This window comes from Balaenoptera acutorostrata, chromosome 11, assembly GCF_949987535.1.
Source record: "Balaenoptera acutorostrata chromosome 11, mBalAcu1.1, whole genome shotgun sequence".
Taxonomy (NCBI): Eukaryota; Metazoa; Chordata; class Mammalia; order Artiodactyla; family Balaenopteridae; genus Balaenoptera; species Balaenoptera acutorostrata.
Window position 1 is genome coordinate 87,621,319 of NC_080074.1, and position 26,441 is coordinate 87,647,759.

Consider the following 26,441-nt stretch of genomic DNA (forward strand, 5'->3'; position numbering starts at 1 on the left):
AAAAAGCAGATGTGCAAATGATCATTTGCTAGCTACAAACCCATTTTAGGAAGATGTCACCATATATTAGCACTCATTTTTGTCAATAAAAAGACAATTACTGGTAATAACACATTTCATAAATCTTAAGTTGTATCAGCATGATAAAATATACCCACGGTAATCAGCATTAAAACATCAAAATTGTTGTTGCTGTTATTTGTTATATTCAGTCATGCTTATATGCAAAATATTTTCCAATCTTCATCACACCAAGGAGCATATTATGAAAGAGAAATAATGAGAAATTCCAAATAAGCTGTGTTTTTTGTTTGCTGCTATAGAGGTCTTCAAGTCTGGGTAATTTTGGTTGATTCCTATTCCTTCAAATTAAGAAAGGAAAAGGAGTATGAAGGAAGAAAAGAAGAGCAGTGCTCTAGAAAACCCCAAAATATTTGAAATTTTTACATGCTAACAGAATATATCTCTTTCATCTTTTGTAATGATAACCCTGGAGAACATAGTGCCAGAGTTATATGTTTTGCTTCTCCTTATTTTCTTTGCCTAAATTCAAGTATCTCTGGAAGCAGTTTAATCTGCTAAAGCCATTCTACAAAGTCAGATAAAGCCTAGAGGAGTGCCTGAAGCTCCCCAAGGTTCCAGTGTGACACTTGGTCGTGTTTTATCATCCTGAGTCTTGCTGTTTGGAATGTAATTATCAATGGATCTCTTTGGATAACTTAGATGTTAGTGGGAAAATTCAGGGAAATGAACATATTTTTTTTCACCTTAAATATGTGACTGTAGACTTTGTAAGAAACCATAGAATGTATCTATTCGTTTGTTCTTTTCCTACCATTTTCAAATATCTTTTGGGAACCAGACTATCATTGCTGCATCAGCATATTTCATGAATGTATTAGCACATAATTTCAAAGAAAAGCCAAACACATTATAGGAGATATCTATATTGTATTTTAACCTTAAACATTTATTTAGCAGTGTTTTTAGTATAGCCTCAGAGAGAGAAAAAGGGCATGAGTATGCTGTGTTCTGTCAGCCTTCAGGTAGCAGAGACACATCCTTACCTGTAGTCATCCATTCTGCTGAACAGTTTGGTGTTTCACAATTTTGTGAGCTTTTTGACCTATCTAATATTTCTACAGTACCGGCATGCCTGTTGACCTAACCCAACTATTCTCTTTCCAATTTGTATCAAAGATCACATATTCGAGTTTCTTGTGTGCTCTTGAAAGTAAATGGTGAAACAGTCCGTAATCCATTGAAAGAAAGGAAAAATATATTAGAAATGGACTTAAAAATACAAATACAACATTTGACACCACAAGGCTTATCACAGAAACTTCATAAACAAGCATCTGGCTCAAGAATTAGAAGTACCATTATTAGATGTGCTTTTGATTTTCAGATATTTTAATAGACTGAAAAACAATAATGCAAGGAAGGGAATTGCCATAAGTTTTAACACTAACGTGAAGCAATGTTCCCTGTTTTTAGGAAGTGCTGGAGTCTCAGAATCAAGAATTTATAGAGAATCCAGGGGGCGTGGTAGCAATGAACCCCACATAAAGCGTCCAATGAATGCCTTCATGGTGTGGGCTAAAGATGAACGAAGGAAAATCCTTCAAGCCTTTCCTGACATGCACAATTCCAACATCAGCAAGATACTGGGTAAGAAAAGTATTAAGGGTTAAGTGATGTATGAAATACAGGTACAGTTTTGTTTTCTGCATTTGTTGAAAGAGACTGGGTTTGGAAGCCTGGCAGCTCATGTTTTCTACTTATCTAAAAATTAGGTACACCATACTGAGCCTTTTCTTCTGACCATGAAGCATTCCACATTTATCAAGAAATTGTGCCCAAATTCTGATTTAGATGTGTGTTCCTACACTAGTTGTTGTAATATTCCTCTTCTTCAAAAATTTAAAATATTTGTATTAAGACTAGGAAAAAAAGCTCTTTTCACACAAGCCACTCAGTATCGGTATTGACCTTATCTGTTCTTTTCCTTTGTAAACACTATAGAATTCGTCACGTCGTGGGGGTGAGGGTGGAGGTGGAGATGATGTCTGTTCTAATACTGTAATTGAAAATCAGTTTAGATTGTCAGGACACAAGACGTTTGGGTGCGCATTTTTTAATTTTTACTTTTAGTATCCTTACGCGTATTTTCAGTATCATTTAAAAAGGGACTTTTCCTGCTATTGCAGCTTTCAGCTTAACAGATGACAAAAGTACATATTTACCCAACATACATAGACACTGAAGCACACAGCAAAGATGGTTGAAAGGAAAGAGTACTGATTATAAAGAGACCTATTATACACCAATTTAAGTCCCAGAAAGAAGGAAGGGAAGATGCCATTTCTTTGGTGCTGTTCTCTTGACATCATCGTCATCATCAATGTCATCCTCACCATCATCTTTACCTTCAAGAGCATGGTGTCCAGGTTCTTGACAACCTAAGCAAATTTTTATTTTCTCTGACTTCTAAGAGCTAAATAATAAAAAAATTAGAAGAAGAACGCTTAACTCTATCAGCACATTTTGTCTTTGACGAATAAGTAACAAAATTTGTTGAAGTTATTAAAGCTTTGTTAAAATCCATAGTGCACTGGAATTACATGTAGCTAATGTAGTGTGCCTTTTGATTCTTTACATTAAGGAACCGATCATCTGAAGGTGGTTACTAAACATGTACATGTGTTTTTATGATCCCGTATTTTCAACAATGGTAATAGGGCGCCTCCCAGTCCACAGTGTACATTTGTAATGAAACAAAAACAAACAAAAACCGTTAGCTACTTAAACTTGTGTCTCAATTTTCATCTAAATGATATTGCGCTCTTTAGATGAAGGTTATCTGAAAAGATATGAACATGTGAAGCTTTATGTGTACATAGAAAGCATGAATATTTATGCATAAATATGTATGAATATTTATGTATAAATATATATCCAAATATAATAAAAAACTGAAACTGATCAAAAGAAAATGCATATTTTTTGCATCTCTACCATCTCTGATCTATTTTTCTTTTTTATGACAACATTCTGCCTTCCATATGAATTTTTCATTTAAAAAAAAATACCGTATCTGTTTCATTTGGAAAAACTCTAGAAAAGAATAAAATACTTGATGTAAGCTTATTTCATATTTTAATATATCAGTTATTATCAAATTAGAAATCCCCAAATGTCAAAAAAACACTAAAAACTAAGATTGTTTAACCTGTCTTTATATCATTCATTGATGTGTCTGAATACTAAAAAAATAATAATCACTGATTAAAACTTTACTCTAAGTATGAGAGAAATACCAGTTTTGATGATGTGAAATATTTTAGGAAATAGAGCAAAAGCCTTCATGGGAAAGAGATGACTGGCTAAAAGAATTCCTTTCTGGTTTGAAGGAGAGAATATTAGAATGACTATATGATTATATCATAATAGGGTGCATGAAAGAGAATGCTACCTGACTTAAGATTTTTCAATGAAATTATATTAATTAAAGATATAGCAGGAAAAAAAAACCCACCGAAGTGTCTTGGGCCTCAATATTTAGTCATAGCTTCAAATAAATAAGTGATCTTCAAATATCCACAAGATCATTCTAAATGGCTCATTTCATATAAAAGTACAAAGAAAGCTTGATGTTTTCCCTTTTACTGATTGTTTTGGATAACAGCCTCCGACAGCATGCTGCTAATTCATTCTGCTTAAAACAGGCGCTTGAGCTGGGTTGACATTTTACGTAGTCTCTGGAGATCCTAGTTGACATTTTAAAGGGCTTCTAAGCATTTTATAATACCCTAAAATCTGGTTTTAATAAGCCATTCTGCTGAAATTGTTAACATAAGGAATCACCTTTTACCGTTTGGCACTAGATCAGGGGACGGGGGACATCTTTTTCTGATTAGGTATACAGTAGTTAGAGTAAAATGTGCAAACTCATTACAGACCCCATGGAGATGACACTGTGGCCCAGCTCAAACTCTTCATTTTTATTGTGTTGCCAGATTTAGAAAGGAAAAGAGCACTTTCAAGACTGATTTTTTTTTTTTCTCATTTTGAACATCAAATATTTTCGATTGAATCTTCTTTTTTGTCATCAGGAGGAATACCTGAATGTGCTTAATTCTTTTTTCATTGTTGAAGGCTCATCTTTTGAAAACAGCAGGGAACTTTTACTCCCTGTACATGGTCCAGGGTGAGCAGCCAGCCACACCCAAATCAAGGAGATGTTTTCATCTCTTTTGAAGGTATCTAAAATGCTGTCCTCCCATCCTCATCTGGTGTGTTTCAGGGGGTTACATTGCAGCTACAAACAGTGGTTGGTGTACCTGCAAAGCCATTGAAACCAAAACCAAACTGTCATTTGGTTATCCCCATTCGAAAGCTATTATTAAAAAATGATAGCTGCCTTTGCCACCAAACTGAACCACTGTTCTGCTCGGTCATATAATGGAGTAGTTAGCTTAAGCATTAACTGGGTCAAATTGTCCCTTAATTCTTAAGTTTGAAAAGACATGTAGCAGTGATATGGCCATATTTTTCAATGTAGCTCAGAATTCAGTGATACTTCCAGAGAAATTATATTATCAAGTTTCAAAATATTTTGATTCCAGTTCATACCACAGTTAGAGGCCAACTTATTTGAGAATTTACACATCCTTTACTATCCTTGTTTTCTCTGCATTTTAGCCAGAACAACTTTAGGTTCCTCTACTCCCCCTTCCCACTACAAGGCCTTGACCATTCTATTCTTCCTCCATAGGCTACTCTTGTGTTTTGAATCCCTCTAGGAGTCATTTTTGCAGTGATGCCTTCCTGACCTACAGAAGATTGATCTCACCTCCTTATCATATGTTCTTATAGCTTCCTGTACTTTCCACAATTATAATTAAAATTATACATTTTGCAATTATGTATTTAATGTATTTCTTCTTGGCTGGAATATAAGCTCCAAGAAGATAGGAACCATAACAACTCACTGCTGCATATCTAGTGATGAATACAGCATCATGCATATAGTAGGAAATCTAAACATAGCTCTTACATTCCAAGGCATGTTACTATGAGGCATTCCCCTTCCTTAGAGAAAAATATTCTTTTTTGAGCTAATAGAACATTTAGACTTAGGGAAGAATCTTTGGCAATTCCTATTCTAACTGAGAATGCTAGTTTCTTTGTTTTATTTGGTGGTAAATGTAGTTAGTGAATTTCAAGTCAACCATCCTTGATCCACTGTTCGATTTCTTTAATTATTCAGTAATTTATTCTGATAAGTCCACTTTTCCACTCCCTATTCTGAGGGTCAAAATTCTGGTATACATACTTATAAGAAACTCCACAAGAAGAATTGATCTAGTTCAATAATATTATAGGTTTACTTGTGTTTATATTTGCACTGAGAACCACATAATGATTTTCAAGTGCCTCTAGAAGATAATGTTGAATAATAAAGAGTTTGAGGTTGTACCTACAAATGATACAGCCTGACCAGCTAACTAAATGTTGGACACTGTATTTAAATACAAGTTTGAGAAAGGAGTAGAAAAATAAACTCTTATTATTTGAACTGTAACCTGAGTTTCTGTTGTAAATATAATGAAATCATATTGGCTGTCTAGATTGGAAAAAATCTGTTTATAAATCTTTGTAACACCTACATGGATATACCCACCCAGGCAACATCTGTTCCAATAGGAAAGAATTCTAAGGGAAGAGATGTTGTCCCTTTCTCTGCATTCCTTTAATAAATATAACAGCCCATATTGAGGAATTCTGTACATTGTAGGAAAGTACTATTCATTAGTGAGCTATTTGCATTTGAGATGTGGAGTTATGGTTGAGTAATGAATTCATTCAAAAGGTTTAAGATCTTGCTTAGATGACTTTGGAAGGCAGGTAAAGGCAACAGTGCCAGTACATATTTGCTAGGGATTTCCTAATTCCAGTTATTTTGGTCTTTGTGGATTTGGGTAGAGTTGAGCTGATTACTTGCAGATAAACATCTGCAAATAGATTTTTCTCACATTCTTAATAAAAAATAAACATTACTACTACTACTACTTCTATTACCACTGCACATAGCCATACTGATAGAATCAAAGCTTTAAATCACATCTATATTGAGAATAAGCATAAACTATTTTTTTTTTTTTTTTTAATTTTATAGCTACTTTATTTATTTATTTATTTTTGGCTGTGTTGGGTCTTCGGTTCGTGCGAGGGCTTTCTCTAGTTGCGGCAAGCGGGGGCCACTCTTCATCGCGGTGCGCGGGCCTTTCACTATCGCGGCCCCTCCCGTTGCGGGGCACAGGCTCCAGACGCGCAGGCTCAGTAGTTGTGGCTCACGGGCCCAGCTGCTCCGTGGCATGTGGGATCTTCCCAGACCAGGGCTCGAACCCGTGTCCCCTGCATTAGCAGGCAGATTCTCAACCACTGCGCCACCAGGGAAGCCCGCATAAACTATTTTTAATTAAGCTTCCAATAGTTGTTTTTTTTTGCAATTCTACTTGAATCCAAACCAAAATTAAAAGTGAAAAGAAAGGGAAAACCAATTTGGGCTAACATTACTAATGCATACTCTATCACAGGAAGTGACATTTTTATATATTATTGAAAGCGATTTATTAAGAGAAAAATACTACTGAACACATACTTATTATTGTAAGTTTTGATTTCTGCTAGATCCTATATAGTAGATGGGTGTAGGTATGTAAGGATACATGTTGTACCACAATTTCAATTCTGTCAAACCTAAGTTTGAGTCAGTGGTCCACAATTTAATAGTTGTGTGACCTTGAGTAAGTTACTTCATCTATATGAACTTCAATTTTTTTACTTTAGAAATAGATATAAATGTTGTCTGCTTATGAGATTATGGTGAAAGGTAAAAATGAAACAACTTATGTAAAGGTTTTAGTACAGTATCTAGCACACAGTAGTTACCCAGTGCATGTTCATTAATGTATTTTTTATAATTAGAATTTTAATGAAATGAATTTTTACCTAATCACGTAAGCATATTTAAACATTTGGGAGAGAATGAGAATTACACGTACCATACGTTAGAAACCTTTGTAGTAAGTAATGTACCCTGCATAACGATACTCACTAACTAGATAATTACCCTCAGATTCAAAATATGTAATGCATTTTTGTATAACTTTTCAGTTCACAGTTGAATTACATCATGGTCTAATGTAGAAATGAAAGATATTTCCATTAAATCATCTATGAGCTTTTAAGTACATAAGGTACAAGTTTGGCTAAATTGTTCATTCAAGCCAGAAGAAAAATATTGCTTAGTGTTTGTATCTCTGGGTGCACAGTCTTTGAGGACACTGCCACCAACACCTCTGTTCTTGTGGCATCTCACCTCTTGAGTCAGAGCTCACTAATCATAACCTTTTTATGTATATCTGGGATTTGGCCAACATTTTTACTTTAGATTTTCGTGTTGTTCTCAGTTATACCTTTTTAGGATCCTCAGCCACTGTGCAAATGGGAATTGTGACTTTTTTTCCTCATAGGATCTCGCTGGAAAGCTATGACAAACCTAGAGAAACAGCCATATTATGAGGAGCAAGCCCGTCTCAGCAAGCAGCACCTGGAGAAGTACCCTGACTACAAATACAAGCCCAGGCCGAAGCGCACCTGCCTGGTGGATGGCAAAAAGCTGCGCATCGGGGAATACAAGGCAATCATGCGGAACAGGCGGCAGGAAATGCGGCAATACTTCAATGTTGGGTAAGGACCTTCCGGTCATTTTCCCATAGAGAACATTTCCTGTTACACTTAATGGGATGTGAGATGTATTTGTTTAGTTGCAAAGTAGCATTTTGAGAAAGCACCTGAGCACAGTGTATTTTCAGAGACTACATTGTTCCCTTATAATCCTGAGAAAGAACACTTCATGTGAATTCACTCCAGGCTCCTAGAACAATGGCTCTGATGCGGGAGCTTTGTTAATAGCTGGTTTGAAAATAAAATATCTGAGAGTAAAGAATTATGAAGTTTGCTATTAAAAACATAGAAGTCTTCCTGGTTCTTTTTCTTGCTGGTTTTCATTACTTCCAAGGCCTCACAGTGTAAATTCCACAGCAGCTAACAACTTAGCTGATATAATACAACATAAAAATGATTCCAAAAGAAAGACTTGTTTCTGAATGTAGCAGAGTCTCTGGGCTCTCAAGGCACACGTGTGGCCTTACAAGATCACACGAAGTAGGGATTCTCTTCAGGGTAGAACAAGTTGTGAATGGGAAAGTTTCCTTCTGAATTAAGGATGCCTCTCTTAGTATGTCTTACCCTGCTTCCTATGGCAAAGGCCTGCAACCACATTGTTTCTGCAGAATTTTATCAAAAAGCACAGAAATAAAGTTGTTCATATCTGGAACAGTAAGTAAGATCCTGAGAGCTTCTTAAAATAATAAGTACTGTTCTGAAAATGGCCAGAGGATACTTTAAAAAAAAAAAACAAAAAACTTTTCTAATCTGCCCTATCCCCTCCACTCCCCTGAAAGCATCTGCTTGCTTTGTCCAAAGGGTCTGTGACTTATATCCCAGTGCAGTACTCTTCTCCACACTGAGCACGAGACCCAACGCTCCTTGGGGAAACAGTAAACAGACGAATGAATGAAAGAAGGCATAAATGAACATCATCTATTAATCCCTTCGTACTCGGACCAGCTACAGAATATATCTGTGGAGCCCAGTGTAAAATGAAAATGCGGGGTCCCTGTTAAAAGGTTTTTAAGAATTTCAAGATTGTGACAACAGAACTTTAAACCAAATGTAGGATGTTTCTAAGCCCTGGATCCTGTACAGCTGCAGAGGTGGTCCACCCATGAGGCCAGCCCTACTTCCTACCCCCTCTGAAAACTATTTCAGGGATGAGGTGGACCATGTTCAGTTCTGGTGAGTTCTGGGCAGTAAAGTTTTATTTTGAGAGCTCTAAGACTTTAGGGTTTTTCCATTAAAATGGAATTATCTTTAGGTTTGATTCTTTTAAAAACCGTTTCAACTTGTTATAGTGAAGGAACAATGAACTCGGGGTCAGGGACTTGAGTTCTGCTTAATCTTTCTGTCCCTCAGTTTCTTTTCATAGAAAAGTAGCGATCATGTTAAGAATCAAGTGGGTAACACGTGCAAATGCCTTGTATTCTATAAAGCACTACATAGAAGTAAGGTATTGGGATCAAAGTAGGATACAGTTTTCAAAATGTGGGGCAACAGGGTGAAAATCACGACCTTCGAGTTGGACAACCTGAGCAAATTAATTATAGAGTAAGTAAGGCCTGCATCCAACTGGCCACTCAGCCACGGTCTCTTTTTGGGAATTCCTCTCCAACAGGCAACAAGCACAGATCCCCATCGCCACTGCTGGTGTCGTGTACCCTGGAGCCATCGCCATGGCTGGAATGCCCTCCCCTCATCTGCCCTCGGAGCACTCAAGCGTGTCCAGCAGCCCGGAGCCCGGGATGCCTGTGATCCAGAGCACTTACGGCGTGAAAGGAGAGGAGCCACACATCAAAGAAGAGATCCAGGCTGAGGACATCAACGGAGAAATTTACGATGAGTACGAGGAGGAAGAGGATGATCCAGATGTAGATTATGGGAGTGACAGTGAAAACCACATTGCAGGACAAGCCAACTGATAAGGGTCAAAAAGATTGTCGTGACCTTAGGACTTAAAGAAGCCCTAGCTGGTTCATCCTTACCAGTGGCCAAGCACATTAACTTTCTCATACACTGACTGTTACTTTAACTGTTAGTCTTAAATAGTTGGGACATCAGCTGACTAATAGACCTCAGCCTCAAAAGGCTTGGAAAGGAAATAAAAATACAACAAGCAAACAACAATATCAACAACAAGAGATTGAAATAAGCTATGGGTAAAATAATGCCAGTAATTCAGCTGCTACATCCAAGCACTGAAGTCTTACCCGTCAACTTTTTTTTTTAATAAACTTTATGGCTGTTTGTTCTACAATGTTCTAGAAATTCTCACTCAGGTACACAGTGCCAACAAGTGGCTTGTGAATGTGTTTTGTTGTTTTGTGCTACAGTTTTTAAAAAGAAATAAGTTTTGTTTTTTGGGGTTTCTGGGTTTTTTTTCCTTTTCTTTCTTTCCTTTCGTTGTTTTTGTTTTTGTTCTTGTTTTTGTTTTCGGTAATGCACCTGACAGAAAAAAAAAAAGAAAGATGAATTTCTCTTTACTTCTCTCCACCTTCTCCATCTCTATACTTTAAAGATGGGAGTCTGTGCATGGGGGGGAAGAGGGAAAAAGAGCCTGTTTTTAACTTCCTTGCTATCCACCACAAAATAAGCAATCATTTTCTTTAGAGGACTTTCTTATCTGTTGCACACCACACTACATCTTTGAGCAAGTGCCAAATTTGTACTGAAGTATTGACCCAGTTGATTTTTTCCCTTTCCTTTTTCCTGTTCCTTCTTAAATTAGGACAGTGTTATATCTTAGACAATCCCTTGAAAAACCTGAAATACCAGCAGCTGGTGAGATTTGACTTTTTTTTTTTAAATGGAAACTGTAGGTGCTGTTCTCAGGTGAAAAGAGAGAGAGACATAAGAAATTTAGAGAAAAAAATATTTTCTGATCTTGGATTTTTGTGTGTATGTATGTGTGTGATTATGGTACTAATTGGAATAATGTTGGACCATTGTGAGTTAAACCCACATCTGGGGATGAAATCCCACATCCTTCTAAGTGACTGGTCTGGAAGCAGCCTTGACCTTGACTTTGCACTTCAAATGACAACTTAACCAATATAGGGCTCAGAAATTATATTTTTAAACTTGGAATATGATTATTATTGGACGGATCAGGGGGCCCTGTGTAATAGAGGGGTGCGTGTATAACAGGGAAGCAAACTGTTCCCAGATGTTCCTTCTCCCTGGTCAGATGGTTCCACTAACATTTCCTACCTAATGATTTCTGTTTGTTTTTCATGTTGATAACTTCAAGCAAAACAATCATTGTTTCCCTTGAATATATTTGCCCGTATTCTAGAAATATAGAATTAGCTTATTTCTTCAACATTCCATCCTTTCCTGATCAGGAAATGGAACTGATGATTTTATAAGGTATTTTTCATCCCTCCATGAAATGAGGTGGAGGCCATTTGCATTTCAGAATTGGGGGCCATGTGCATTTCATGCCGTAAAAAGCAGGACTTGATTAAAAGTTGTCGCAGCCCAACAAGAGGGAGCCTGGCTGAGCCCAGCAGCCCTTGCCACCGCTCTACTCTTGCTGTAGGATGAATCCACTGAAGTCCAATTTCTGATTCCAGCAGAGTGTGTTCATAGAGCAACAACTGATGGTGACTGATGGGACTGCTTAGACTTTGCCAGCCGAGTGCCAAGGCAGTCGTAGGGCTTGTCCAAATAAATGGGAAATCATTTAAACTGAATTAGTGTTGTTCGTGCTGAACCATCAGACAGTAACTACTCCAACCAGTAGCTTGGATGTGCTATGGTTTTCACTCCAGTCATCATTTTCCTATCCCACCCTCCCCAAACCTGACCCTAAAGTTTGATTTTTACATATAAATAAGAAAAAAATCCTTTTTATTTTTCTCTCTCTCAAAAAGACTTGCTCTGGGGTTTTGCTTGGAGGAGCTAATCATATCCTGCATGTCAGAGACTTTGCTTTGTTTGTTTTTCTGTTTGTTTTTGATGACTGTATTTTCATTTGAACTGCCTCTTTTTGCTAGTGTTGTAATAATGATGATGATGATGATAAAATAATAATAATAATAGTAATAATAATAATAATGGTCAGCTGTTCCCAGATTAGTAAGTTATGCATAATTTATTTCTCCCTTTCTATTTTATTCTCCTCTGATTTGGAAGTACAGCCAATAAGTTGTTAGATATTTAAAACAAATTTCCATCTCCAACATGTATGTATATATATGTATACATACATATATATATGCACACACACACACACAAACACATTCACTCACACAGTTTCATTTATCCTTCCATAAGTTTTCTCCTTTTTAAAAGTTTGGCCCCAACAAATGTCACATTCTGGTGTTTAATACCTACAAGTGAATTAATAGGAGGGTCGTATTCAATCTCAGTTAACTTAGGCTCTCATCACTCATTTTAGTTATTTAATTGCCACAGTCATCTACAGCCAATTGCTCTTTTGTTTTTGTTTGTTTTGTTTTTAAGCACTCTGGATAAAAAAATGGACACTTGTTTTTATATCGTTATTATGTACAATGTGAAAACAGATTTTTAAAAATTTGTTCTGTCTTTGTTAACAAATTCTTTCTGACTTATGTGGGTTCACCTCACGTTTGCTGGACACTTATTTTCCACCATGTTATAAAGATGCTTTGTTTTCATTTCATGACTTTGGGCTACAAGAATACTTTGTTTTAGCTCCAGGTAGATGCCACTGAGGGCATTCATGGCTGACACAAATTCTAACACACTTACCAGTGAATTGACAAAACACTTCTGTTTGGTCTTTTTGTTTGTTTTTTACTTGTTTTATTGGAAGGGGAAAATGAAATTGTTAATGGTGACCTTTAACAGCTGAAATTCAGAAGTTAATTTTACTTAGATTCATGTCAGAGAGACGAAACTGTACATGGATTGAAACAAAAGCAAGTTCATAGCCTTGCATTATGTTCTCTTGTTCTGATGTCTGATTCACTGGGGGTCACAATTGTTTTGCCTTAATTTTCCCCAAAAGAAAACAAACAAAAAATCATATTAATGTTTAAAGTGCTTTGAAGTCATTTGATAAAAGGTGCTATGAATGGCAGCCTACTGGGTTAGCACATTGCCTTCTGGCATTTGATTGGTTTATCATTTTTGTAAAGGATCCTAAAACCTTGTATTCTTTTTCTGTGCCCCATGATGACCAAAAAAGATAAGGGAGAGGAAATGAGAGTAAGAAGATCAAACTCAAATGAACATAAAGTCTCCCTTCTCTCCCCTTCCCTACCTGCCTGTTCACATTTCACATTACTTGCTCTCTCTCTCTCACACACACACACACGCACAAACCACAGGCACACACGCTAACCCTAGTACTGAGGGATAATCTTGCCAGAATTCTGTTTTTTTACGGCTGTTGTAATCAGTTCTTCTAAAAACAGTCATGTTTTAATATGAATCTAAGAGCATCACTGGAGAAAATAGGAAGTTCGTATATAAGTTACAAAGAATTTGTCTGGTCACTACAATTGTATAAAATAACAAAACTGTTCTTCAGTCCACTTATACCTAAATTAGTTAAGTCGATTTTTAACATTTATTTGGCATCTACAGTTAAGAGTTAACCATGTATAAAATCCCTCCCAAAGAACATAATCATTATTGAAACCAAATCCTCTTATAAGGAACAAATATAAAAGAATTTCTTTGATGAAGTTATTTCATAGGTTTGATTTTGGAGTAGACTTTTTACCTTAATTCATTTAAAGAAAATTATCTTTAAATATTTTATGGTCCAATTTCAGATATTTTCTTAATCCAGAAGATGTTACTGTTCCCAGAAGAAACTTCTTATATCACATTTAAAACATCAAAAATCATTATGTTTTCATTCATTCTAATGGGTAAATTATTTGAATTGTAATAAACAACTGTATATTTACAAACAGGTTTATAAAATATTTGTCTATCAAGTTAATAGTAAAATAAAAATTATGGGGTCTGCAAGGAAAAATATGAAGCCCACTTAAAGTGGTTCAGAGATCTCTTTTGTCTTATAGGGCATAGGTTTTCTTTTAGACAGGCTTTTACAGTATTTAATTTTAAAGTTTCCTATAACTGTCAATTTCCCAGGTTGAAGATGATGTTGGGTTTTCTACTGATTGATTCCTGTCCTCCCCAGTGTTTCTGTCACTGGTTCACTAAAACAGTATTTATACAGCTCCACTGGCTCTAAAGCTCTTAGTCCTTCTAATGTTTTGGATTTTATGAGTAAAAATGGGAAAATGTAGAAAAGAGACAATCAAATGCCTGGAGCTTAAAACAAAGTATGTGCAACCTACCATCTCACTTGAAATTTAATAAAATAAATAATTATGTAAATATAACATAGAGTTATAGATTTATATTTTGTTCATAACACATAGTGTAATATAAGTTGTATATTTTCATGTTTTTGGTTTTATGTTATCATTCATGCCACAATAAAAATAAAACAGGAGTTTATGTACTCTTAAAAAAAAAGATGTGGGTTGCCACCAACCTGTTTTTTTTTGTTTTTGTTTTTGTTTTTTGTTTTTGCATTCTCTTTTTTCAGTATTACTGCCATGCAAGGCACCAATAAAAACAGCAAATGTGTTCTTTACCTATTATACTGTGTTTCTTTTCACAATTCTTGTTATGGCGGTTTAATCATTAGTTTTCTTATAAAAAGAGCAAAAGTATGAAAAATAATTTAATTTTGTTTCCAATATAAATAACCTCACTTCCTGAAGTTGACTTTGAACTGAGAACTAAGGGTTTAGATCTTAGAGGTGGACATTCAAGAAGGCCTCTTTAATGCATCTCATCAGAGAGCTTCACTGTAATGTCAAAAGGTATCCTTCTTGTATGTAATTGAAGCTAATAACACTTAAAAATCCTGCAGCCTGAAGCACCCTTAATGTCATTTTCCCCAAGCTTGACACTATCATTGGGGCAGGGTTTCTACACTTTAGAATTGAACTTCAGTCTATTGTTGGTATAGAAATTCTAAATTTCAGATTATGGAAGTAAGAACTGTAAATAATTTTCAGTTTACTGGTATCTAATTTAGAATAATGGATATTTCTAAATTGTTTAACATTCTGACATTTAACCTCTGGATTCTACCTTCAGCTTTTTAAGCAAATGTTAAAACAAGAAGGCTCCTTTCCTTCCAGTGGCCATTTTTGCTTGTCTCTTCCACCATAATATGTATTTCTACCTTGATAATTTTATGTGTAATCATTTCCCATAAGGGTTTTTGGTTGGTTGGTTGGTTGGTTGTTTAATTGGGTGGTTTTTAAATAAGTATCAAGAAACTGGGTTAGATAACATCTGGTTCAAATGAATATGAAGTAAGTATATAAAGAAGGTATGTTCTACTAACACTTTGCCCATTGTAACCCTTCACAGAAGTATCAATAGTTTACAATGTCTGGTCCGTGGGCTACCTGCTCTAGAATTAACTGTTAAAAATGTAGATTCTTAGGCCAGACTCCAGATGTAGTGAATCAGAATCTCTAGGGACAGAGATAAAGCTGTTGCTATTAACCAGCTCCAAATAATTATTCTGCTTGCCCTAGTGTTTCAAAACAACCAAGAGCTGGGGCTATTTTCCTCTTTTATCTACCTTTTGTGCGTGTCAAAATCTGCAGATCCTATTGCCTACCATACTTTGACCTTAGGCCTCTATAAAAACCTCTGTGAAGCTGAGGGTCAGTGATTCGTCAAGAGTTTGAGCCTAGAAAGAGCTCTCAATCTGTCCCTTCATAGATTGTTTTTGAGGGCATTTGATCCACCAGAACATGTGCACATGTTATCCTCGTTTCTCTGCTTCTCCTTTTGTTCATCATGGCAAAGCAGTAGGCTTCAGAGACTCCAGGCCAGTCGAACACCGAAAATACAACTGAAACACACAAAACTATACCCACTTAATATTTGCCAGAAAATTGAGGTGCTTTTGAAAGGAAAATATCCATTGTAGAAGTGGAGAAATGATCATTCCATGTAGTGTTTTTAGTAGACCACCCACAGCTACAGTGGTCACAGTCTCATCCTGTTTCTTCAGGAAACAGCATCATCAGAGTATGTTAAGTATATGTAGATGGAGAAATCCTGTCTGCTTATGAAAGCTTGGCTCACCCAAGGTGCAAAATCCCACCTTTGGTCTCCTTCCTACCAAATAAAGTTCACTTAGTTTTGTCCTGTCACACTGTATTTTAGAAACATTCTTTTCTTGGCCTTTATGTTTTTTAGTTTCTTACGGAATATTTAGGACTAGCATGCAATCATAGATTGTTTTCTTACTGCCAATGCCTTGAACAACCAGAAAAATTCTGGCAATAATGAAAAGAAATGCATTCTTTTTTTTTTTTTTTAATCTCAATTCTGACAATTTTAGAAATTGGTGTTTGAGGAAGTTCACATATGTGTTTTTTAAAAAATCAAGATACTGTCATTCTTACCAAATTTTAAAGTTCAGAAGTTATCCCTACTTATAACTTGACATCATCATCGAAACCTCAATTATAACTATGGAGGTGAAGGTAAGCATGAATTAGTTCAGTATCTAAGTTAAAGAATATTTATGAAAAATATCCAATTTATTTTTCTTGAGTTTCTAAAGCAACCTAATAACTAGCTGAGAAGACCTGTTTTATAAGTAAGCATTGTAATTAGTATGTAAAGCATATGCAATAGTATTGCTAAAAGTTCTTAAAAATAGTTACATTTTATTAAACAGGCTAAACATCTGTTCTGCAATTTAGTTTGTTCTACCAATTTGCTTAGCAAAACTATTGATTTGGCCAAAAAGTTCGTTCGGGCTTTTCTGTAACATCTTACAGGAAAACCCAAACGAACTTTCTGGCCAACCCAATATTTTTACCACCAAGAATGAACCAGTTCAGCTCTGATCACAATATTTCATCATTTTGCAACTAGGTCCAGATACGTGAGATTTTACTCTCCCTATTATTACCATTTTCTAAATATACAAGTGAATATGGTATGGAATGGTACTTTGTTGGTATTCAAAATATAACCAAGAGGATGAAAGTTGTTTTATCATTAATGATGTCTCCACTGATTCAATTTAAAAACGAAAAGAAAAATTAGGAGAACAACTGTAGGAATCCAGTAGGCCTAAGTAAACACCATCATTTTGTACATTGCCTGTTCAATTTAGTATTAAATTTCAGATTCTGGAAAGCAATCTTAATTACACACAAACTGTAAAATATATTTGAAATAAAGTCTTGTTTATAAAATCACTGCTGTGATAAATTTTAAAATCACTTTTGTGATAACTTTTTTTAATAAATTCATGTGGTCCTGGTAGAAAGTTGGAGAAACCATAGAAAATATTTAGATAATTACTTACATGGAAGTAAGTAAGTACTTACATGGGAGATTGGCTTTATTCAAATTGTTCTAACATTGGCCTTCGGTAAGCATTCATTTTGCCTTATATTTCAAACCTACAATTGACTAGAGTACAAGTTTATAAATTGTGGTTGCATGAACTTAAGTTTGAGTCAGGACTACAATTATTACTAGTAGGCCCCAAATAATTACACAAGTTGTCATTTTTATTTGGGAATGATCTTTAAGAATCATTGTCTTCTACTGGGTTAACATGCACAAGAGGAGTTAATCTGCTTTCTTTTTTTTTTTTTTTTTTAAAGTATTGCTTTTTTTTTTTTAATTATTTATTTATTTATTTATTTATGGCTGTGTTGGGTCTTCGCCTCTGTGTGAGGGCTTTCTCCAGTTGCGGCAAGTGGGGGCCACTCTTCATCGAGGTGCGTGGGCCTCTCACTATCGTGGCCTCTCCCGTTGCAGAGCACAGGCTCCAGACGCGCAGGCTCAGCAATTGTGGCTCACGGGCCTAGTCGCTCTGCAGCATGTGGGATCTTCCCAGACCAGGGCTCGAACCCGTGTCCCCTGCATTAGCAGGCAGACTCTCAACCACTGCGCCACCAGGGAAGCCCCTGATCTGCTTTCTTACGGTCAGGGCTTATTTGACATCTGGAAGATGAATTAAATTGCTAGTGGTATAACATTGGGCACAAATGCTAACTAAAGATATTGAAGAGAGAATTTTAGATTGTCCTCATTAAAGAGTTATCCATTTCCCTGTAACCCACTGATTTTACAGATCTATAAGCTTCGATATTATAGCCTATTATATCACCTATATCTTAGACTCTTGCTTATAAAATCCTCTGGTGTAGCTTTATCTTTGTCTCCTATTGTTACAGTAAAAACTTTAAAAGGTCATTTAATTTTTCAGATACTTCAAGATCCCCCAAAGTTTATGTTGACAAACTGTGATAAAGTTTTATAAATTTTACACTTTTCATGTAAATTTTAAATACACAAAAGCTGAGTTTGTATCATGAAAAAATATTTAAACATTTTTATGAGTGAAAAATCCAAATCAGGGAAAACGATAAAAATCATAGGAGGTAGTATGGTTTGTCTTTCCTTGTCTTAATGACTCAGTATTTGGCAAATATTAAATTAATAATGCTAACCTGGTTCTTCTGGCAATAAAAAGCCAAACTCTTGTCAAAGTTGATGAGTCTCTGCTCCCTAGTGCATCATGTTGACTTTATGTCAATTCATAGGCTCTTTCACCCTCTTTCAAAATTTGGAGTGGCTTACGATAAATACACAAGTACAGAAATGCCAGCACGGTTAGCACATAGCAATTAGACAATAGGTAAAGAGTAAGAAATAAAAAGAAATCACACATATACTTATACATTATAGAAACACACACACATATTCCTTTTTTCTTACTCTTTACCTTTTGTCTCTTTACAAAAGAGATGTGTGTGTGTACACTGTCCGAGGAGGACAACTCTAATCATTAAACAAAAAACAACTCATTTTCATAGCAGCCAGGGCAAAGAAACTACATGGATTAGAGAATTCTCATTGCTTAATTGAAGGAAGCATGCAAGTTTATCATGAGAAATAAACCTTCATTGCCCTAAATTCTCAGATGGATTTCACACTTAAGGGATAAGAAACAATGCAAAGTGCCACTTTATGTAAGCAGATTTACGAAAGCTGTAGATTTGTGAAAGCTGTAGATTTGTTTCGTATATGCTTACCTATCAGTCCTTAAGCAGTTTTATAAAGACAATTTGCAGGGGGTCAGAGAGAAAGATAGTATACATATGAATAGATAACTGGATATATGGATTAAACAAGGATTTATAAAGGATAAAGCTGGAAGAATTGTGATTGTGATGAATATTTATTATGTCCCATAGACTAGCTTTTTCAACAATCAGATGTTTCAAATTGGCTTTTATGCTATGTTCAGTATTATGATAGGTCTATACAAGATATAAAGCAAATAAGACTAACACATGTTAAGCAAAAAAAAATACAAGAATATAATTAATGAACCAGACTGTAAGTGACACAGGATTTCATATCAGAACAAGAATCATTTTCATATTCACTGAGACTTCAGCTTCTAAATGAATGTAGTCGGTAGTGAATGGCCAACCTCCCACTGGAACAACTAGAAAAAGCTGGAAAAATACCCCCAAAATTATATTTTAGGGAATTAGAAATCTATGGAAGAAATGAGGGCTAGATGAACCATAACTTCAGAAAGGCAAAAATTCATCTAAGGTGAAGCTGATGATTGCTAACCATTCCTATTTGGTGAAAATATTATCAAATTCTGGGTGTTGCTATAAAAGACTTGGCAACTTATGGGTGAAAGAGAAACCAGCAAAGTAGTTGTGTGGATCCAAAGTGCCTAAGTGGAAACTTGAAGGACCTCAAATGCATGACTGGTTTTACTAATGGTGTATTTGCTGAGTTCTAGAGCTGTGTGGGATGTTGGAGATTCATGGCAAGCTTCCAAAAGAAAGATTGAAATCTCCTGTGTCATTTAGTCCTTAGGAAACAAAGACCAGCCATAGATATGGGGCCTGACTCAAGCATACAGCTAGCTAATCACGCTCTCAAGATAATTGCCACATTTTATCTTCAAGGGGAAGATACTGGAAAGTTGAGCTGAGAACCTTATAAGGGCAGACCTGGATCCCCTGTAGTTTTTTATGGCTGAGGAGACAAATATCCACCATGTTCACAAGCAAAGCTTGGGGAAATTACACTCTGAGACAAAATAGAGGCATCCTGAGTACCACTAAAACTGCCAAGCAACCTTGACACAGCTAAATCACTGGTAAGGGTAAAATGATCACCCATCTGCCTAGCATAAGAATATGAAACTCCACTCTGGTGGAAGATTAAATCATATGGGTTCTTTTATTTTAAAAGTTTAGGGAAAAAAATCTAAACACATGCAAAGGCAAAATTTACAATCAAGAGAAAAAGAAACAGTAGATGTTTATCTACAGATGATACTGATATTTAAGTTAGCAAAGACTTTAACACAAGTAGAGCTTAATATATTCAGGAAAATAGATGAAAATAGACAAAATAAAGAGATGAGATCTACAAATAATAATCAATTAGACAAAGAAGAGCACAGAGTTAGTGAAAATAAAAACAGTTTAATAAAAATATACAGATGTATCAAAAGTATTTAAACAGATAATCACTGAGAACTTTTCACATAAAAGATACTGAACAGATTCAAGAAACTTAGTTAATCCAAGCAGGACAAATAAAAAGAAAACCATGTATATAAATTCTCTAATGAAACCATAGAAAACCAAAGTCAAATTTTTAAAAATAGCCAGAGAAAAGAACACATTATTGTCCAGCAAATGGCAAGAAGACTCACAGCTGACTTCTCAACAGAAACAAACAGTGGAATCTAGAAACAGTGAAATTGCATTTTTTTTTTTTTTATAAATTTATTTATTTATTTATTTTTGCTGTGCTGGGTCTTCGTTTCTGTGCGAGGGCTTTCTCTAGTTGTGGCAAGTGGGGGCCACTCTTCATCGCGGTGCGCGGGCCTCTCACTATCGTGGCCTCTCTTGTTGCGGAGCACAGGCTCCAGACGCGCAGGCTCAGTAATTGTGGCTCACGGGCTTAGCTGCTCCGCGGCATGTGGGATCTTCCCAGACCAGGGCTCGAACCCGTGTCCCCTGCATTGGCAGGCAGATTCTCGACCACTGCGCCACCAGGGAAGCCCCTGAAATTGCATTTTTATAGTGCTGCAAGAAGAACTTGCTAAACTAGAATTCTACGTACCCCAAAAACAATCTTACCACAATGAAGTTGCAATAAAGATATTTTGAGACAAACTAAAGCTTGGAGGACCCATCACCAATGGATCTGACTACAAGAAATATTAAAGGGATGTCTTCAGGTTGAAGGAAAATGATTCTACGTGGAAAAAATGGAACTATAGTTATAAATAAAAAGTATTGGAAATGATAAAGTATGTGTGATATATAAATAAGTTGGGTCTGTACACAGTGCTTTGTCAAGTTTTGAATAAATGTACAAGTAAATGCATAACAATAATAATGGAAAAATGGAAGGGGATAAATAAATTTAAAAGATTCTGAATGTCTAGCAGTATCAGGAAGTTAATAATGTGATCTCTAGGGTAACCAAAAATAGAATGGTGAAAGAATGAATAACCAACTTTTTGACAGAAGGAAAAAGTGGAACAATAAAGCAATTTAATCTAAAAGAGGACTAGATTACATGCTACCACAAGAAATATAACCCAAAATTATTATTAATTCATTGTTGGAGTATGTTTTTTAACATTTATTTTTAAATATTTAGCAGTTTTAGGTTCACAGCAAAACTGAAGGGAAAGTACAGATATTTCCCAGATAGCCCCTGTCCCCACACATATCAGTTTGTGAATATCACAAAATAACTTGCTAGGATTTTATTGAAATTGTGTTGAATCTATACATCAAGTTGAGAAGAACTGGCATCTTGACAGTATTGTCTCCCTATCCATGAACATGGACTATCTCTCTGTTTACTTAGTTCTTCCTTGATTTTATTCATCAGAGTTTTATAGTTTTCCTCATATAGATCTTGTATATACTTTGTTAGATAATACCTAAACATTTCATTTTGGGAGGTGAGTTTCATTGAATTTTTAAATGTTGATGCTACCTGTGGCATTGTTAGGGATTAGTGTTTGTAACATTTCAATAATCAACAAAGTAACTTTCTTTTATAACTGTATCTTCTTGAATGGGGCTGGGAACACAACAAAAATTCTCTGGTATACAAATAATCTGATTTATACTCCACAACCATGGATTTGGGAGTACATTATCAAAGCCTGAGGACATCAAGGAATCTTCATAAGGGGGAGACAAAAATATCTAACATAAGTGATTTATGAAAATGATACATAAGCTACAATTTAGGTGTTGAAGAAAAAAAGAAGAAAACCAAAAAAGAAGAAAGGCTTGAAGGAAATGATTAAAATTTAAAATGCCAAATGTATTTTTGGATCCTTCTCTAAAAGGTATAAATCTGGAATACCCTATTACTATTTATCACTTTATATGAATGGAGTACAGTAGATGATCAATTTTATAAAATTTATAATCGTGTTTTTCAATGTAATAATTAAAAGTCATTTAGGAATTGTTTGTATAGGGACATCATTATAACATTCTGGGAAAAAACCTTCAATTTTCAGTTCCACACTTTAGTTTTAGTTTCCACTTACTGCAATAGTTGCTATATTAGTTTGCTAGGGCTGCCGTAACAAAAAACCACAGACTGAGTGGCTTAAACTTTATTTTCTCACAGTTCTGGAGGCTGGAGGACCAAGATGAAGCTGTTTGCAGTTGGGTTTCTTCCAAGGCCTCCCTCCTTGGCTTTTAGAAGGCTGCCGACTCCTCACATCCTCACATCCTCACATGGTCTTTGTGCACCAGCATCCCTCTTGTCTCTCTGTGTGTCCTAATCTCCTCTTCTTATAAAGACACCATTCAGACTGGTTTAGGGCCCACCCTAATGCCCTCATTTTAAGTTAATTACTTCTTTAAAGGCCTTACCACCAAATATAGTCACATTCTGAGGTACTGGGAGTGGGGTAGGATGGTTAGGGCTTCAACATATGAGTTTGGAGTGGACATATTTTAGTCCATAACAGTTGCCTCAAGATAATTGTAAACAATAAACTAGCATTTCAGCGAATCCTCTTTGAATTTAAACCTGAATGATTTCCCTGGTGAAATCCAGGACTGATTCCTCCAGGGCAGTGGTCCTGAACCTTTTCGGCAGCAGGGACCAGTTTCGTGGAAGACAATTTTTCCACGGACCCAGGGTTGGGGGTATGGTTTTAGGGTGATTCAAGCTCATTACATTTATTGTGCACCTTATTTCTATTCTTATTACATTGTAATATATAATGAATAATTATACAACTCACCGTAATGCAGAATCAGTGGGAGCCCTGAGCTTGCTTTCACTTGCCACTCACTGATAAGGTTTTGATATGAGTCTGCAAGCAATTGATTTATTATGGTCTCTGTGCAGGCAAACCTCTCTGCTAATGATAATCTGTATTTGCAGCCACTCCCCAGCACTAGCATCACCGCCTCAGCTCCCCCTCAGATCATCAGGCTTTAGATTCTCATAAGGAGCGCGCAACCTAGATCCCTAGCATGCGCAATTCACAGTAGCAATCGTGCTCCTATGAGAATCTAATGCCGCTGCTGATCTGACAGGAGGCGGAGCTCAGGCGGTAATGCGAGTGATGGGGAGTGGCTGTTAATACAGATGAAGCTTCGCTCACTCACCCGCTGCTCACCTCCTGCTGTGCGGCCCGGTTCCTAACAGGCCACAGACCAGTACTATTCTGTGGCCCTGGGGTTGGGGACCCCTGCTCTAGGGATTGCATTGGTATTTTTCCCCTCTCCTTCCTTTTCCTTCCCTTCACAATTGTTTTGCTTTCAATAGAGAAGAAGGACATACTGCTTTAATCATTCATTCATTCAATACTGATTGCCTTTCAGTTATTAGGCAAGGCATTGAGGATAAACGTTTCTAGTTTGGTAGGAAGAGGGAAACACGTAGAGCAGGGGATGTGAACTGGCAACCTGTACTCTGAATTTCTTCCATAGGTTTTCTTTGGACAACACATTGTTTTGTTTTTAAACCAAATTAGAATGCATTTAGGCTGGGCCTGCACTCTCCATTGGGCGACTATATCTACCATTGCCAGTCATTATACCTGGCTGTTTCATACATTTACATAACCGCCCTCCACAAAAGGCATTTGATATTGAATAAGTACCATTTTAGATATGTGTATAAAATACTAGGGAGCAAAGGGGAGGGGATTATTAATTTCAGCTAGAAATGTTAAGGGAGTATTTCCCAGAAATGAAACTTGAGTTGGGCCTTAAAGAGTAAGTTTATTGAGTAGAGAACAAGAGAATGATGTTTCCCTGATGGGAAACAATGTGAACAAATATAATAGATGGGATTCTGAAAGTGCATGGCATTTTCAAAAAAGTGACCTCCTAAGTGCATAAAGTGTGGAAGAAACTGTCAGGAGATCAGGCTGGGGAGCGAAATCAGAACCTGACCAATAAGATCCTTGCAAAATCATTTTTTAAAACCATATCACTCATAGTATCTTATTTTATTATTTTTTCATTATTATCATAGCTAACAATTTCAAGCTGCTTTATCGATATATAATTCACATACCACACAATCCATCCATTTAAAGAGTACAATTCAATGGTTTTTACAATATTTACAGAGTTGTGAAACCATGTTCACAGCGTTTTTATCACCCCCCAAAGAAACTGTCCGCATTAACAGCCACTCTCCTTTTCTCCCAACCCCTCAGCCCTCGCAGCCATCTGAGCACAAGTATTTTTAAGCAGCAGAATTGTATGGTCAAATCCTTGGTTTCACTAAAGGACAAGAGACCAGTCAGGAGGCTGAAGAGATAGTCCAGATGAGCAATAATGAGTAGAACTATGGCAGATCCATATGGAAGCTCACGGAACACAAGATATCTAAAGAGGAAGGTCTGGTTGTTATGTGAATGCGCCCTTCCCTTATTCACAAATCCAACTCTGTGGTTCACAGGTAAAGACTCAACTAAAAGGAGCACCTATCGCATCAACTCTAAGACCCTATGCACTATAAAATACACTATTAATTCGTATATCACTAAGAAAGTAAAAGTGCCAATTAATCTAAGATATTATTTGTTTCTTGTTGCACGGACTGTAAGATGCATCCTGATTTTAGAGATGCCAAAAATGGGGGGGGGGGGAAAGTGCATCTTAGAATCCTTCATGAAATACAGTATAGAATAATATTAATAATACAATTAGTAACAATGAATCATAATTAGTTTTTTGTAAATAAAATATTTATTTTGCAAGTTTTATTTAACAAAGCATTGTAAAATAAGTTCCAAAAGCAAATCACTTATTCCATTTCCTTAATACAAGTGTGTTTGTACAAAAGAAAAACCTCAAAGATTTACTTTTGCCAATTTGTGAATGACCATGACAATTGTAATTGAAATCTTTATACTATTGCTACTTCCAAAAGGTATCTGAGACACCAAAAAAACATAGGCACCATGCAACAGATAGGAACTAAGAAAAAATAAGGACTTCTGGTTCCCCAAAGCCATGGCAGCCCTCGAAAAATTACCAGTGTGTAATATAACTACCCAGCTTTTACTGGCTTGTTTATAAATTTGTCGTTGACTCTTTTTGGACACATTTCTAGTTGTTAGAATATACTTTATTTCTATTACCTCATTTCCACTTTGCTTATTTGTGTCTCCATTTGTTTCTACATACAGGCAACAGAATTGACCACATATGTTAGTGAGTTCTACTTACTGTCCTAGTAACTGCCTTTGGACCACTTGTTGGTATGTCAGGGCTTCCTCTTCTTTCCAGAAAAATCTCTGGCTGCAATGAGATGGACCTATCCCTGCATCCTTCCTTTGCAGCGGGTCCCTCTACTGCTCTGTTTTTCCTCAAACATGGTTTCCTAGCCCTCCTCCCCCAAGCCCCACCCCAGGCTAGCTCTATGTTTGCTTCTCTCCAACACCTTCAGATCCTGAACTGAGTCCCTGAGAAGTCTTCTGTACCCATAACAAGCTGTTACCCAAAAACTGGGTTCTCCTCTTGGTGGGTGTCGAGCCAAAAGACACAACCAAGCCAAAGATAGGGAGAAGGGAGGATTTATTACCTGCAGCAAATAAGGAGAACACCAGGGATCTTGCCCAAAGCAGTGTCTCCTCAAACAGCAAAATTAGGGAAGTTTTATACATGCATATTCATGAAGGGGCTTGGGTGGTTGAGAGTCCAAGCTTTAGCTGATTGAAGGCAGGAGGGTCAGAAAGGTCAACATCATCGTCACTTAAGTTCCAGTTGATCTGGTGGTTGAGCTCTTCAGGCTAATCTTTGCCACTGACAACAGAATAAGGAGTCTTTACAACTGATATCTTTGCTATTGTTACTTCTCTTGCCTGATAATGGTCCTTTGTTTCTGCATTTTTTGTTCCCTTAAAGTCATTAATTACCAAGAACTGTTCAAGGGCAAGCATTGTGGTCAGGCTTAGATCACAAAATGGTTAGATCAAAACTAGCTTCTCTTAAGTCAAGAAAGCCATGCCTAGCTCTCTTTCTCCAGGGCCCCTTCCTTATCTGGTTACAAAACTTCAGAAAAAAGAAATTGCCCAAGTCGCCATTGGCATTTTTGTCCTCCCCTTCCTTCTATTCCTGTACTGCCTC

The 26,441-nt window shown here is 36.4% G+C and overlaps 1 protein-coding gene across 6 annotated transcripts in view; it reads left to right on the top strand.

Moving 5' to 3' along the window:
- Positions 1-10,213, top strand: part of SOX5 (SRY-box transcription factor 5) — a 389,242-nt gene extending 379,029 nt beyond the window's left edge. For all 6 annotated transcript variants that reach the window (XM_007194842.2, XM_007194844.2, XM_057557363.1 and 3 more), the window contains 3 exons: positions 1,498-1,671; positions 7,542-7,758; positions 9,365-10,213. In XM_007194842.2, coding sequence (XP_007194904.1) covers positions 1,498-1,671; positions 7,542-7,758; positions 9,365-9,668 — 695 coding nt within the window. In that variant the 3' untranslated portion in view covers positions 9,669-10,213. The remainder of the gene's footprint in view (positions 1-1,497; positions 1,672-7,541; positions 7,759-9,364) is intronic.
- Positions 10,214-26,441: the final 16,228 nt, after the last annotated feature.